Raw genomic sequence first — 17,214 nt, forward strand, 5'->3', positions numbered from 1 at the left:
GACCAAACAAGTACATCAAAATACATTGACGTGATGGAAGGACTGCTACAATGTGTGTTTTTTTTTCGGTCATGGGCGTTCCTTTAGTGACGTAGCGTACGGACTCGTCACCAATTCAAAAACAAGACTTCCTGAATATTCAGCGCAAGTCTTAAAACGTAGAATATAGCTATATGCGGTGGAATCTTATTAAAATACGCTCAGTAGAAGTCATTTGAAGCCATTTTACAAATTATGGACACAACTTGTCCGGAGACGTCGGTTGTCCTTTAAGTGTAGTCAGATGAGTTGTATACAGTATATAAAAAATATTAGGAGTCAAAAGGTAAGCAGTTTTTGTGTGCCCAGCTACCTTGGATGTCATCGTTGAACGTGCAATACGTGTTTCTGTACTTGCTGAGCAACCGGAAGGCGTTAACATTTGCAAAGTCTTCAAACTGAATCAGGCAGTCCATTCCATATCTGCAAAAAGTAAGGATGCATTTTAAAATGTGTGAATATAATCTTATTTTAGGTTGTCCAAACACCCTGAGTGATGCTGGAATGCAGGCCTGTGGAGGGCAGTCTATACCACAGTTTTGAGTTTTACATCTAGGAGTTGAGGTCCTAAAAGTTTAGGAGCTCAAATTTGTGCATGTGTAGAGCAAATGTAAATCATACCATCGTTGAAATAAGAGCAATTCACGTCCCAAAAACAAAATTATTTAAAACGTTACAAGGAATAAAGCCACAAAAACAATGGACACTGGTTTGAATTACAACATGACCCCTTTAATGACTTTCAACAGAGGTTAAAGATGCACAGGAAAAAGAAGACAAAAAGTCAATTCCTAAAAATTAAAAAGGGCAACCAGCAATGTTCATTGCTCCTCAGACACCCAATCATATGTAACAGCGAGTAAAAGCACCCTTCTGTTCATTAATTTACAGAATGTTTACATTCTTCAAGATTCAAGATCTGGTGCGACGGTGAGGAAGCAAAGAATGACCTAAATAATGGTATCATTCTGATGACCTGCCCCTGGCTAACCCAATGTCAATCACATAGAATTGAAGAGACGCATCCACTGGTTATTGTATGGCTTAGCAGCGAAATGCATGTTCGCCCCATGCCTGCGTGGGTTTTCACCAGGTACACCGCTTTCATCCCACATTCCATAAACATGCATGGCAGGTGTGAATGTGATCTCACACATGCTTCGTTGTGCCCAGCGATTTGCTGGCAACCAGTTCGGGCTATCCCCCGCCGAGTGCCAGAAGACAGATGGTATAGGCTTCAGCACTTTCCGTGAACCTAGTAAGGATAAAACCATTTGGAAAATGAATGAATGAATGAATGAATGAATGAATAAGTGAATGAACGAACAAGTCTTTAGAATTCAAATCCAACCTGATGCTCAACTCCAGCATCAAAACGTTGTTTGTATCGGGGTGTAGAAAAGAGGGAGTTTGAAGGAGCAGTGGACATAGGAGGTGGGCACCCCAACCCGCGCCCCTTCATCAATGAACAACTAACTTTATTGGGTCATCAAAACATATTTTCCCAGGCAAGACTCCACAAACTCCTGTGAACCAACCAGGCCAAGAATATCATCGCCCCAGTGGTGACAAAAACTTCCAAGAGGCAGCTATCTTTGATATAGGCATAAGACATTTCAGACAACTGATGTGTATTAGCTTTAATCATCAGAATCCGTCGACAAATACAATACTATGCACGCAAGGCTATGAGTCACTTGGTTGTTGGAAAAAAGTGAATCAAGTTGGAGGCATCTTTTTTCTTAACCTTGCCAACAATCAATTTACCTGGTAAGAATTCAGAGTGATCATAGTAATGGGAAAAATGGACAGTTGACAGTTTAATTCCCCACGTTCCTATAGGGCTACCAAACACTGCGCAAATGTGGTGTGGACAGAGGTTTACATGGAGTTTATTCTAGCTGACTTCGTAGGAGACTTGCACTTGCCGCTTGTTGGGTACGCTAAAACATAACAATGCTGTTGGCTTTGTTGTTTTTAATTTGATAGATTTTAGTTCTGATATTGGGGGTTTTGTAATCCTCAGTTTCTTTGTCAACCAGGTCTTTAATAGATCTGTTTGATAATATTTCACATTTTATCCAAATAGGCTTTGAGAAAATTTTGGAAGAAAACTCTCTCGCACATGCACATGCACGCACCCACACACCCCCCCCCCCCCACACACACACACACAAAATGAAAACAAAATATTTTGTATTATTCAAAAACTTATGTAATGTGCACATTCAAACCGCACAGAGGGATACGTTCCAAGTGTTATTTCATATTAATTTGGATGGTTATCCCAAATTCACAATATCAGACAATTTCAATATTGTGAAATCTGTATGCAAGATATGGGTTTCAGCTGTCACATTCCTCATGTCAAACCACTCCACTTTACCCTTGGAAAATCCAATGTCACAACAACAGTAGTGTCAGGTGCCTGGGCAAAAGACAATAAAAAAAGAGATAGGACTCCTGCTGAGTGGTCACAAAATCCTGTTCTCTGATGAAAGCAAATTTGTTATTTCCTTTGGAAAGTAGGTTCACAGAGTTCGGAGGAAACGGAAAATGGGTGTCACACAATCCATGGTGCTTGCAGTCCAGTGTCAAATTTCCAAAGTCGATCGCACATGTGCAAGTGACCACTGCAGCTAATGTGTGTGTGTGTGTGTGTGTCCTATTATTGCTGCATTTGTGCTTCATGAATTTTACCTCACACAACCGGTTGGACAGCTGAGGTCTATGAAATGATTATTTTGTCAGAAATTTTGTTGTCATCCACACAGTCATTAGGATGTCATGATTTTCTGCTGCAGAAATTCAAAATATATTTAATCCTTTCATGAACAGTGGTTACTACAGTGGACAGTTTACCAAGTTATGAGGTTACTGAGTGCACAAAAGGGACACATGGGACATAAGATGCAACTTTCTAGCTTTACTTGGTTAATTTCATCTTTTCCACTCATCATTCTTGGTACAACATCCCGTCTGCATGTGCGCGATTTCAGCAGTTACACAAAATGTCAAGATATCAAACGCTGGCAAATACAGCAAAATCTTTCAAAAGTTGCGGGGGGTGCTGGAGCCTATCCCAGCTGTCTTTGGGCACTAGGTGGGGGACACCCTGAATTGGTTGCCAGCCAATCGCAGGGCACACAAAGACAAACAACAGTCACTCTCACATTCACACCGAGGGACAATTTGGAGTGTTCAATCTGCCTGCCATGCATGTTTTTGGAATGTTAGAGGAAACCGGAGGACCCGGAGAAAACCCACACGGGCCCGGGTAGAACATGCATAGTCCACACAGGGAGGCCGGAGTGGGACGTGAACCGGCGACCTCGGGACTGTGAAGCTGGTGTGCTAACGACTCGACTACCGAGCCGCTTCTTTAAAAAGACTTAAATAGATAGACTTAAATAAATAGACTTCATTGTGTTATCTCAGCTTTTAGTGGCTTATGTAAAAATTCTCCTTCCCCAAACTAAAAACATCACACATTACAGGTTTAATTGGAAAACAAAGCTTTGAAGTTATTTATGTTGGTGTCATATCTTTTTTTTTCCCACAAAAACTCAGGGATCTTTGCTGTAGAGTACATGTTCGGAAAAGATTAACCTCCCAAATCACCAAAGTTGGGACTTGTTTTGATTTCTCTGAACTTGAGCAGCAAAACACAAATGCACAAAAGGGCAGAGGTGTTTGAAAAGTATAAAAAAAAGCAGAGGTCATGTTTTTGTGACAACAGAAGAAATTGGTCAAGGTCATGCAAACAGTGGCAAACTGCTCCAATAGCTCATGACACATTTGTTCTAGTCTTTTTTTCAATGCTATTTTGTGTTAGCTTTTTATGAAAGACAAATGTCCCGAAGAAAGGGCCATGACCGTTTCTCCATTGGCGGCACATGCGAGAAATTGCTGCTTAATTCTGGGATAGTGAGCCTGGCTGCCAACACAGCAGTCTCGTAGTGGAGAAAATATGTTTTCTATCAAGCAGGCAGCAGCTCTAAAAGCACACTGTCTGTAAAATGGTAAAGAAGAATGGGACAAAGAAGGGTGCAATCAACGTTTTACTATGTTTGGCCTCTGCATTTATACTTTCATGCGCCGTTGTGGGATGGCCTTTTCCAGTCCAGCCATAAATGCAGAAAAGCAACAACAGGGCACTGACCGTTGGCAGGTGGAGATTCCTACTGGTAAAGTCACCAAAGCTCACAGAGAGCCAAGACTAAAAGGCCATCTACAGAGCAAGAGGATGTTGCCTCGCCTCACCTCTCCTGCTTCAGTTCAGACAAACCATTCTACTTTTCATTTTTCAAATGTAGAGGTTAATCTTTTGGGGGGTAAATGACAGGGTAGTGAAGCTTAGTCACTTGAACAAAAATATCAGAATGATAGACAGAGAAACGTAAAAAAAAAAAAATCTCGACCAAAATCCTCTAACCATCTAACCACTGGTGAGGTTGCGGGATTGAAGTGAAAGCAGAATATCTTCTCAGAACTTTCTCCGTGTTGGTTTTTCGCCAGTGAAAATGAGTGTTTGGGTCTTTAAGGCTGTGCGTGCGGTGGCGTGTGTGTGCGTGCGTGCAGGACATCTGTGTTGTTCATTTGATTTCATTTTCATTTTAATGCCTTTCTGTAAAACATTGGATACCCATCAATCAAACGGATGTCATCTAGCGGCATCTTCAAATGCTGGACTGCGGCCTGGAGCCTGCCTGAATCATGCTCTCATTTGAACTCGTGGTCAATTTCTGTGGAATAGAGTATGTACACATTCAGGCTGTGTCCTCCGACACAGACATAAAATCCGTACGAGCTACAGGGAACGTAGCCCTCTGTTGTCATCATGTGACCAAAATGAGCCAATCAAACAAATCAAGAGATTTGCCCAATTTTGCGGGGGGAAATGTGACATGACTTGTTTCAAAATTAAGAAGTTCCATAGTTCCATCAGAAACTTGCGTTTTTTTTTTAACTGCCATGTTTCGTCGACTACGTCGGAAATCAAAATAGGCGACAATTAATTTCATATTCAATATCGTCATTTATTTATTTGACGGCTAGTTTTTCTTCTTGAACCTGCCGATCTATTGGGGCTCTCGCTGGCTGTCTGCTGGCATGTGACGCACATGCTCAGTCGTGGTAATTGGCGTCATCCAATGTTTATAGAGGCCATCTGACATGTGATACCAGTGATTCCCACCAGTCTGCTGTGGCAAACTACCGTGCAACGACCAATCATATGTGCCATGGTAAATGATCTAATCTCAATTTTTCAGTCCAAAACCGGCTTTCTTTCTCTAAAAACAATGTTCATTTGGTAATATACATGGGTTTATGGTTTCAATGTCCAGTGTATATTATAAAATGAACCGGTTCATCCAATTTTTGCCAGTCATTTTGTTTAATCTTGCGAGTGATAACATGATGGGCGACAGGTGCAGGATTGGAATTATGACATCCTGATTATCAAGATGGTTGATGTAAAACCCAAAACCTCAAACTATACCCTCATGTTTGTGAGCATCACTGATAATGTAATTTGAATTTGACCAGTCTCAGTTTTTGGCTGCTCTAAAAGAAGAAAAAGAAAATCAAATCAATTTGGCAGGCAGGCTGTTTTGTCTGTGTGTTCAGGGCTTTGTGAAGATTATGAACATCTGTCAAGTCTGGTGGGAAAGTCCTCACACTCTCTATCACAAGGTGAATTCAGTTCGTCCGCAACCTCCTTAAAGATGTGACATACCGAAACAATCTCCTTAACTCATTCACTACCAGAAAATGTGCAAATATATGTCCACTTCAGTGCCAGGGTTTTTGTCATTTTCACTGAAGTTGCAGGAGCCACAGAATATTGAGTTGTAGGACTACATGAACATTCAATGCAGCATAAGAATCCAGAGACTCTTTTCTTTCATCAGAAAAATAGTTAATTTTGCTTGGCTCGAGAATTATCTGCATTGAAAGTGGGTCGGTTGTACAAAAGGTAAATGCTTGCAAGGGAAAAACATTGACAAAGGTCTGACGAAGGCTTCAAACACCCCCCCCCTCCCCGCAAGAAAAAAGAAAACCCGAACAAATTTGGGAATGGCGCGCCACGTCAGGCTTTTCGATTCCCGAATACATTTGTGAATGGCAGCAAATGAGTTAATTGTGACAGTACCTGAGCATAACATTGACTCACGAAAGGAAAATTTGACATTCAAACAAACAAATCTGGCATTCAAAAATCTCACAAAATATCAAAAACCTGAGCTGTCACTGTCTGCTGTAGTAACATTAATATGATGTCCCCCTCCACCCGCCAGACCTTCTGTCGGTCCACCCATCCATCCATTCAATCAATACCTGCCTTAAAGGGATTGGGAAGGGAGAAACAATTTAGCAGAGAATTCCATATTGCCTTAACCCCAACCACCCCAACCTTGGGGCAATTTTGCAGCCAAGGAGACAAAGGGCTTGCGCAAAATGATCTATGTGCAAGGGTACAGTTTTTTTGTTGGAGTTATTTTGCTATATTACACATATAATTGGACGTAACTCTGCATTTATACTTTCATGCGCCGTTGTGGGATGGCCTTTTCCAGTCCAGTCATGAGCGATCCCTCATGCATTGAAATCAGGACAGTCACGCGACACAGCGGAGTACAGTGAGACCTCAACTTACAAACACCTTATCTTACAAACTTTTCGTCTCACAAACGTCAAATTTCTGAAAATTAAACCTTATAATAAGCACTATTTTCATAATACACACCCACCACGGCTGGCGGAGTGATTTTCGGCGGAAGCACACGACCGAACAGCACCAGAGGTTAAGTTACCAACAGTCCTTATGGAAGGTGACTCTCCTTCCATAAGCCATCAACGACCATCAAAAAGGTAAATAAAACTTTATTTTACAGCACAGTTTATTTCTTTAATTACAGTCCTCATGTAATGCTCCTTTCTTTCCAAACAGCAATTCCCTTTGACCTTCGACCTCCAACGCCATTCCATCAAGCCATAAATGAACATCACAAATGTAAATATAATGACTTTATGATACAATGCAGTGTATTTCTTTCATTACAATACGATAGCACATTTATTATACATAGAATAAGCTATGTTGTGTGTAGTTTTAAGGCTTATTTAGTTGAAAAGTATATTTTATGGAAACCCTGGAATGGATTATTCCCATTTTAATGGTTTCCCATGGGAATTTTTTTTGAGATACACACTTTTCACCTTACACACTATGTCTGGGAACCAATCAAGTTCGTAAATTGAGGTCTCACTGTACAGCAGAGTACACAGTGTTTGACACTGCGAGAATAGAACCAGACTCGCTGTATTGTCTGTGGATGATATTGGCAATTAAACTGCAAACTCTCCCATTGGGGTTAATGTCGTGTGCCGGGCATGCAACTTTTATGAGAAAAAAATGTGTGTGTGTGTGTGTGTGTGTGTGTGTGTGTGTGTGTGTGTGTGTGTGTGTGTGTGCGTGTGTGTGTGTGTATAAAATCATTATTTCAATTGAAAGTTACCTTTACTTGTAAAATACATGTAGTCGTCTGTATATCTAGCTGCTATGGCTATACAGTATGAAATACTTGGGTTCATGCTTGCTGTCAGAAAAATAAACATGTATATTACTTACAAGCCCACAGAGTTATAATCATTTACTCAATCCCAGAGCCTGTAATTATTCATTTTTCCATCCATGTGGCTTCTTTCTGGGCAAAGCATTTCTGCTCCCTGTAGTTGAAAAGCTACCCAGTTATTAGAGCTGAGGCTTATGATTTCCATCTATTTCTGTTCTTTCTTAACTCATTCACTGCCAGACGATGTGCAAAAAAGAGTCCACTACAGTGCCAGGTTTTTTGTCATCCATCCATCCTTCTTCTGCCGCTTATCCGGGGTCGGGTCGCGGGGGCAGCAGCTTCAGTAGGAAAGCCCAGACTTACCTCTCCCCAGCCACTTCTTCTAGCTCGTCCTGGTCAATCCCGAGGCGTTCCCAGGCCAGCTAGGAGACATAGTCTCTCTAGCATGTCCTGGGTCGTCCCCGGGGTCTCCTGCCAGTGGGGCATGCTCAGAACACCTCACCAGCGAGGCGTCCAGGGGGCATCCTAATCAGATGCTCGAGCCACCTCATCTGGCTCCTCTCTATGTGGAGGAGAAGCGGCTCGACTCTGAGCCTCTCCCGGATGACCGAGCTTCTCACCTTATCTCGAAAGGAGAGCCCGGACACCCTACGTAGAAAGCTCATTTCGGCCGCTTGCATCCGGGATCTCGTTCTTTCGGACACAACCCATAGCTCGTGACCAAAGATGAGGGTTGGAACGTAGATCGACCGGTAGATTGAGAGCTTTGCTTTTTGGCTCAGCTCCTTCTTCACCACGACAGATCGGTACAAACCCCGCATCACAGCAGACGCCGCACCGATCCGCCTGTCGACCTCTCGCTCCCTCACACCCTCATTCGTGAACTCCTCCACTTGAGGCAAAATCGCAATTGAACCATTGTCCACCAAGAACCATTGTCTGAGATTTGGAGGTGCTGATTTTCATCCCAGCCGCTTCACATTCGGCTGTGAAACGCTCGAGAGTCGGAGAGCTCCACTTGAAGGCCCCAACAGTACCACATCATCTGCAAAAAGCAGAGATGCTTTACTGAAGCCACCAAAACGTAACCCTTCATCGCTTTGGCTGCGCCTATAAATTCTGTCCATAAAGGTTATGAACAGAATCGGTGACAAAGGGCAGCCTTGGCGGAGCCCAACCCTCACTGGAAACGATTCCGACTTACTGTCGGCAATGCGAACCAGACTCTGACATCGGTCGAATAGGAACCGAACGGCCCGTATCAGGCGCTCCTGTACCCCATACTCCCGTTGCACCCTCCAGAGAACTCCACGAGGGACTCGGTGAAACGCTTTCTCCAAGTCCACAAAGCACATGTAGACTGGTTGGGCGAATTCCCATGCACCCTCGAGGACCCTGCCAATGGTGTCGAGCTGGTCCACTGTTCCGCGGCCGGGACGAAACCACACTGTTCCTCCACAAGCTGAGGCTCGACTTTCCGACGGACCCGACCCTCTAAAACCCCTGAATAGACCTTTCCAGGGAGGCTGAGGAGTGAGATCCCCCTGTAGTTGGAACACACCCTCCGGTCCACCGTTTTAAAAAGGGGGACCACCACCCCGGTCTGCCAATCCAGAGGCACTCTCCCCGATGACCACGCAATGTTGCAGAGGCGTGTCAGCCAAGACAGCCACACAACATCCAGAGCCTTTAGGAACTCCGGGCGGATCTCATCTACCCCCGGGGCCTTGCCACCGAGGAGCTTTTTAACCACCTCGGTGACTCAAGCCACAGAGATCGGAGAGCCCACCTCGGAGTGCCCAGACACTGCTTCTTCCAAGGAAGGCGTGTTGGTGTAGTTGAGGAGGTCTTCGAAGTACTCTGCCCACCGGTTCATGACGTCCCGAGTCGAGGTCAGCAGCACCCCATCCTCACTGTACACAGTGTTAGTGGTGCACTGCTTTCCCCTCCTGAGACGCCGGATGGTGGACCAGAATTTCCTCGAAGCGGCCTCACCGAACTCTTCCCATGCCCGTGTTTTTGCCTAGGCGACGACTGAGGCTGTATTCTGCTTGGCTAAACGGTACCCGTCAGCTGTCTCAGGGGTCCCACAGGCCATATAGGCCCGATAGGACTCCTTCTTCAGCTTTACGGCATCCCTTACTACTGGTGTCCACCAGCGAGTACGGGGGTTGCCGCCACAACAGGCACCAACCACCTTACGGCCACAACTCCGATTTGCCGCCTCAGCAAGAGAGGTACGGAACATGGTCCATTTGGACTCAATGTCCCCCACCTCCCCCGGGACATGTGTAAAGTTCTGCCGGAGGTGGGAGTTGAAACTCCTTCTGACAGACATTCATAACAAACCCTCACAACATGGAGAGGAATTTTTGTCATATTCACTGAAATTGCAGGACCCACAGAATATTGAGTTTTAGGACCACATAATCATTCAATGCAGTGTAATAAACCTTAGACTCTCTTCTTTCATCAGAAATGGGGGCGGCTGTACAAAAGGCAAATGCTGCCCCCTTGTGGGAGGGAAAACATTGACAGAGGTACACATTATATATATATATATATATATATATATATATATATATATAAAAAGTAAATACGTAACTGCACCCAAATACATCAAATATGCAAAAAACTTGTGTTCAAGGACATGAACTTCAAGCTTTGGCGCATTTTCATTGCTGTGAATGAAATCAATAGTTCTGGTGCTTTTAGTGGCTCTCTGATCATTTTTCAATAAGGTCTCTCTGATCATCATGAGCAAAGTTGGGTATTATGGTTTGAAAAAGCATTGGACCCAAAATTCCACTCATAAAAGTCCAATCATGCAGTGGTAAATTGTTTTCCAGACAGTAGAATCCCACAAAATGGGTCTGTCTACATCACATATTGTACAGTACGTATAGTACGCTCCAAATGGCTTAAGAGAGTGGTATGTCTGAAAGACACAGCGGCAGACTGTGAAAAGGAAGTGGGAACATTAATTGAAACAGACCTGTCTGTCACAGCCTTCATAAATTCATCCAGCAGCTCATCATATGCCTGGCCTCGCACCCTCTTGTGCTTGAGCCCAATGTACAGTGGATCTTGCAATAATGCCTGAAAAACACACAATGAAGAGGATAAAAGACATATGAAACTACCGGGAGGTGTATTTTAAAGGATACATTGATTCTTTCATGCATAGGTGTCAAACTTAGGTCCTGGAGGGGCGCCGTCCTTGATGTTTTCCAAGTCTCCCTGTTGCAACGCACCTGATTCAAATGAACCGGTTCAATGTCAGACTTCCGCAGAGATTACTGATCTTTTTAATCAGGTGTGTTGCAACAGTGAGACTTGGAAAACATGCATTACAGTGGCCCTCCAGGACCTGAGTTGACACACCTTCTTAATGGATTACTAAATAGTAAAATAAATCAACTGTTTTGGAGTACAGCCATCCCACACAACATGCATAATTTGTTCTTTGAGTTTGTGGTGAGAGCGAGAAGCACGATGTGAACAAGCTCAAGCCTCACCCTCATAATTTAATGATTTCTATACATGTTTTATGTTCATACATAATCCACCAGGCAGCAACTTAACATCTTTCAAATGAATATACAGTATTTCTGCTTGGATTAACTTTGATGAAAGGTCTTCAGAGTTTTAATCCTCAAATCTTTGCAGCTGCTTTCTTGCCTCACTTGAGAAGGCATCCTTTTACTTCCCATGCACTTTGAATATATAATTGCACAGTGGTTCTAAAATAAGCAAATGATGGAGTGAGAAGCAGCCACCTTTCCATTGCGAGGTCAAGAACCAAACAAGAATATTATTTATATGGGGCTGACAAGTTATTTCCTGGCAGGCATTCGTTGGACACTCGTAGGCAGGAGTGGGCCAAGATTAACTGTAATCGAAACAGGCAAAACGTGATCATTCGATGTACCAGAGTGGACTAATATCAGCGTGTCTTTGGTGGTCATTTCAAAAGTGATGCAATCGCATGCAATGAGAAAGGCCATGAGAAAAGCTTGCAGGTTTTGCATCAAATGTATTCACATTGAGCAGTGCAAACTCCATAGACATTGCTGCGGTGCTATGACAATACATGAAACTTCTTTTCCTTTCGGCTTTTCCCTTTAAGGGCTTACACAGCGAATCAGTGTCCTCCATCTTCGGAGGTTTAATCGGCATGTTTGTTTTGGCCAAGCTTTTACGTCGGATGCCCTTCCTGACACAACCCTCGGTATTTATCCGGACTTGGGACCGGCACAATAAGACAATACATGAAACACATGACAAATTTGGCGGATTGAAGCTGATCTGCAACAGAGGAGTCATCTGAAATCTGTCTTTTGGTATAATACACAACAACTTCTGACAGGCTCAGTTTATCTGGCATCAGGCACAGAACCCTACCTAATGTAGCCACGCCTTTGGCCAACACAACATGGATACAGTATAAAGAGATATGTGTAAATATAGACATGCATGCACACTATTTTCGTCTGAGTCTCTTCAAAGACTATTGGTGGGTGCTCTGTTTGCTGTCTGGCCGGTACTTGCACGTACCGGCACGAGAGAGATCTGCTTTACCAGCTGGCACCCATCAGGGGAGATGTAGCATCTCAAAAGGGGAATGCACGGGAGTAGCTGGTTGATGTTTTTTATGAAGCAAGGCGTGCCTGGTTAAATTTGATTATGTGATTTCTACCAGAAATTATCCAGTAAACTGACCCCTGGTTTAAAACACATGTGGAATTTATTTTTCATCTGATAAGATTTTGAACAACATACTGCCAGAATCCATCTCATACTTATAAATTTCCTAATTGGATAGATATGCCTTAAAATCATTTGTAAAAGGTAGAGAATAGTATATCTGACTAAAGTTGTTTGGTAATGACTATTGCTGCTTAGTAACGAAATGTCTGGTTTTATTGCATACAAAATTCTTCACAAACAAACAAACAAAAATAATCCCAATGAAGTTGGAATTTAAAACACAATCAAAACAGAATACAATAAAGTACAAATACCTTTCCACCTAATATTCAATTGAATACACCACAAATACATTTTTGTGTTCAATTTCAGAAACATTATTTTCTTTTGTTTAAAAAAATCACTAATTTTGAATAGGATACCTGCAATGTGCTTCCAAAAGCCGGAACATGAATCATTTTTCATTTCACAACACTCAGTCAGTGTTTCTTCACTAGAGAACACTAATTGTTTTTTGGGTGGAATTGCTTGATGTACAATTTATGTGGTAAACAATCTGTAGTCTTTGTTGTCGTATTTTACACTTCATAATAGTACACATTTTCAATGGGAGGCGGGTCTGTACTGCAGACAGGCCAGTGTAGTACCTGCACACTTTTACTACAATGCCATACTGTCACAACAAATGCAGAATGTTTCTTGCTGAAAAAAGCATAGACATCCTTGAAAAATACAATGTTTGAAAGGAATCCCGTGTTGCTTCAAAACCTGAATGTATCTTTCAGAATGAATGGTACCTTCACAGATGTTACATATGTCATGTGCACTATACATGCCCTCATCCCATCTAAAGTGCTAGCCTTTTGTACTTTGTACTTATAAAACCGCAGGACACAATGTTCATAACTTTATAAAAATTGTTTGAAAGGCGGACGTGTCAGATCACAGCACACTTTTTCAATTTATATCAGATGAGCTTGGGCCGAGACAAGCCAGCGGTGTTTCTAGGTGTTTTTGACATGAGGCTTTCACATTGCGTAGTACCTTTTGAACTTGCATCTTTACATGCAAACAACTCTGGAAGCGGACAATGGTTTGCATAAGTGTTCCTGAGCCCATGTGGCAATATCATTTTGACCCAAGATTTCCCTTTTCAAGGGGCCAACCTCCCATGATGAACCACCTTTTGATTGACAGGGAGGCTGGGAGATGCCAGCAGCTCATGTATTTTGTTTTTCTACTTTCATTCCTTTCATCACTTTGCTGCTGTGAAATGTAAATTTCTCCACTGTGAGACTAATAAAGGCATATCCAATCCAATACATAATCCATCATTGGCGGCAGATATATGTAATCTGTGACATTTTATGAAATAAATAAATCGAACAAATCAATGTGAATCAGTTTGAAAATAAAATGAATTATCTTACAGTATCTCTGTAGTGTATTCAATAGAACTGACAATAGGTTTAACCTCCCTATCAACTTCATTTTACACAGAAGATTTTCTGGAGTATGCAGTATTTCTTCCCAGTCTCAGAGTAAAATATTCAGTGAGAATATAACATTTGGAGCTATATTGTCTTGAAAAAAGCTACCAGATTTTTCGGTGCAGCAGGCGCACCGGAATATAAGGCGCACCCCCAATGAATGGTGTATTTTTCCAATTTTTTTCCATCTACAAGGCTTACTGGACTATAAAGCGCACATTCAATTAATGAAAAAAGTTTGTCAAATATATAAATATATAAATATATAAACATGTTCCAAATATAAGGCTCACCATATTATAAGGCGCTACAGTAGATGCTGGGGTTACGCACACTACTTGTTCTACAGGGGGAATGAAGTCAGTGGCTGCTGACAGTAGTTGCAGACCTATTGCTTCACATTAAAGGAGGGTCATCTTTTGAAGAAAATCCAGGCTTCTGGAAGCGCCTTATACACCGGGAAATACGGTAGTTTTTTGTTCACTCTGAAGTTTGAAGTACATTTTACTCACATCAGTATTGGTTGAGTAAAATGTTGAGAAACAAATCCACAGTTTTCACGTTGGGAGATGGCCAAATGATGACCTGAGCCATGCCGCTCCTACTTTGAGTTCTGCTCAAAACCAAAAATTCTTGAGATCTTTTGGTACGAGTATTCCATCTGTCATCAGCAATTTATTAGATCATCATAAGAGTGGCGTGGCATGGCCTACGCCCTACGTGCTACTGTGACTGTTTCCCGATCTGCAGGATGTGTGTTTGCTCTTCACCACTTGAGTAACATTGTTTTATTATTATTAAGTACAATTATAATGAAGTAAAATTTATTGAGAATATCTGTGTTGGGGTAATTCGCCATACAAAAAATTATCCAACAATCTGCATGTGAAATTTACTTTGAATTTATGAGTGATAACTTTTTTTTCAAAATTGATACCACTCCAATCTTTCCTCAATGTAAAATGTCCTTTTAATTTCAAATTTTACTCTGTTTAGGTGTACTCTATGGTGATAACAGACTGTAGAAATTGTTTCACGCTTCTGAAGAACCATTTTGCCTAGAGGTATACTGTATTCAATCGTTTCCTCTTACCTCATTGTCTGTACCCACGTCAAGCAGGATGGGCAGGCACTGGTGTGGGGGAACGCCCCCACAGGCTGTGTAGAGGGCCAGCTTGCCCACTGGAATTCCCATCCCATTGCAACCAAGATCTCCCAGGCCCAAGATTCTCTCACCGTCAGTCACACACACAGCCTGTAAACAATCAACGTAATGCTTTGAGAAGGATAATATATTGATATGGATGCCTACAGTCTCCACCCACATTCCTATCTAATTAAGTACAATTTTATTGCGATAATATATGAATTTAATAACTCAATTTAACTACATTTTACTGTGGTGAAGGTGTTTTCTAGCTGACCAGAACAGCCACCTGACGCAGACCATGTTTGGCCGGGCGACGTCTGAGCCGGCATGTCATTCCATTTATTGTCTCTCATCATTGTATGATGTAGGCCATATGCCAAACCGATGCCTTATCAACTGAGCTATCCAGCCGCTATATATACAGTAAAGTCTCGTTATATCGATATCGGATATATCGATAGTCCCGGTTATATCGATACTATTTCTATGCACGCACGGAGAAAATTACATGCAAACAGGGTCGGATATATCGATAGTCCCGGTTATATCGATATTTTTTCGGACTCCCTTGAATATCGATATAACGAGACTTTACTGTATATACATACATACATACACATACATACATATACATACATACACATATATATCTATATATATATATATATATACATACATACACATACATACATATACATACATATACATACATATATATATATACATACATATATATATATATATATATATATATATATATATATATATATATATATATATATATATATATATATATATATATATATAGTAAAGTCTCGTTATATCGATATTCAAGGGAGTCCGAAAAAATATCGATATAACCGGGACTATCGATATATCCGACCCTGTTTGCATGTAATTTTCTCCGTGCGTGCATAGAAATAGTATCGATATAACCGGGACTATCGATATATCCAATATCGATATAACAAGACTTTACTGTATATATATATCCAAGATGGCGCTGCGAATGGCAGCCTCGGTCACACGCTCCCTAGTACTGTTCCTGGTTTTGTCATTTTCACTAGTTTTTTGCGATCCTACGCGACTCAGTTACACGAGGGAAGAGTTACTGAGCATTTGGGAATCCACTCTAGGACTATTTTCACCGACACACCAAAATCTACAAGGTTTTTCGGGGCTGCTCGCGAGCGGCGTAGCAGCTCTGTACGGAGCTTTGAGACGCCGGCGTAGGAGGGGGAAGCGAGCCGGCGTGCTCGTCAAGCTACGGCAGCGTGGATTTCGAACGCCGCTCCCATCGATCCACCTCGCTAATCTACGCTCACTACCAAACAAGATGGACGAACTTCAGCTTCTCACAAAGACCAATAAAACGTTTGCCCGCTCTGCTGCGCTGTGCTTCGCTGAGACTTGGCTCAGTGACCGCCACCCGGATTCCGCGCTACACCTACCCGGATTCCGTCTCCTTCGGGCCGATCGTGACACGGAGCAATCGGGGAAATCCAAAGCCGGTGGACTATGCTTCTACATCAACGAAGAATAATGCACCGATGTCACGATGCTCGACGCACACTGCAGCCCTGGTTTGGAATCGCTGTCTCTCAACTGCAAGCCATTCTACTCGCCACGTGAGTTCGCTTCCTTTATTCCCGTTGCCGTATACATCGCGCCACAAGCTAATGCTTACCCGTGTATATAAATGCTAGCGGACCATGTAAACCAACTCGAACTAAAATATCCAGAATCACCCCTGATCATTTTGGGCGATTTTAATCAAACACGTTTAAACCGTGAACTTCCCAAATATAAGCAGCATATTGACTGTTTCACCAGAGGAGAAAACATTCTAGATCATTGTTACACAGCACTCAAAGGCGCATACGGGTCTGTTGCGCATGCAGCATTGGGTCTTTCTGACCACTATTTAATCCACTTAATTCCCACATACAAACAGAAACTCAAATGTGTAAAACCGGTAGTCAAGACAGTTAAAAAATGGACAGATGAAGCAACGTTATCGCTACAAGAATGCTTAGACTGCACTGATTGGAGCGTCTTTGAAACTTCAACGGGCACATTGGATGAATACACAGACACTGTAACATCATACATCAGTTTCTGTGAGGACATGTGTGTACCAACAAAGTCCTTCCGCTCATTCAACAACAACAAGCCATGGTTCACTTCCAAACTCAGGCAGCTTAGGAAAGAGAAAGAGTCCGCATTTAAAAGCGGCGATCGAGCA

The 17,214-nt window shown here is 42.3% G+C and overlaps 1 protein-coding gene across 2 annotated transcripts in view; it reads right to left on the bottom strand.

Annotated features, from left to right (window-relative positions):
* me1 (malic enzyme 1, NADP(+)-dependent, cytosolic) overlaps nucleotides 1–17,214 on the bottom strand; it is a 79,272-nt gene that overhangs the window by 11,134 nt on the left and 50,924 nt on the right. For both annotated transcript variants that reach the window (XM_088999282.1, XM_088999281.1), the window contains 3 exons: nucleotides 14,913–15,074; nucleotides 10,615–10,718; nucleotides 353–462 (listed from right to left, as the gene is read on the bottom strand). In XM_088999282.1, coding sequence (XP_088855408.1) covers nucleotides 353–462; nucleotides 10,615–10,718; nucleotides 14,913–15,074 — 376 coding nt within the window. The remainder of the gene's footprint in view (nucleotides 1–352; nucleotides 463–10,614; nucleotides 10,719–14,912; nucleotides 15,075–17,214) is intronic.

This window comes from Hippocampus bargibanti, linkage group LG06 (genome assembly GCF_051943395.1).
Source record: "Hippocampus bargibanti isolate YZ-2025 linkage group LG06, ASM5194339v1, whole genome shotgun sequence".
Lineage (NCBI taxonomy): Eukaryota > Metazoa > Chordata > Actinopteri > Syngnathiformes > Syngnathidae > Hippocampus > Hippocampus bargibanti.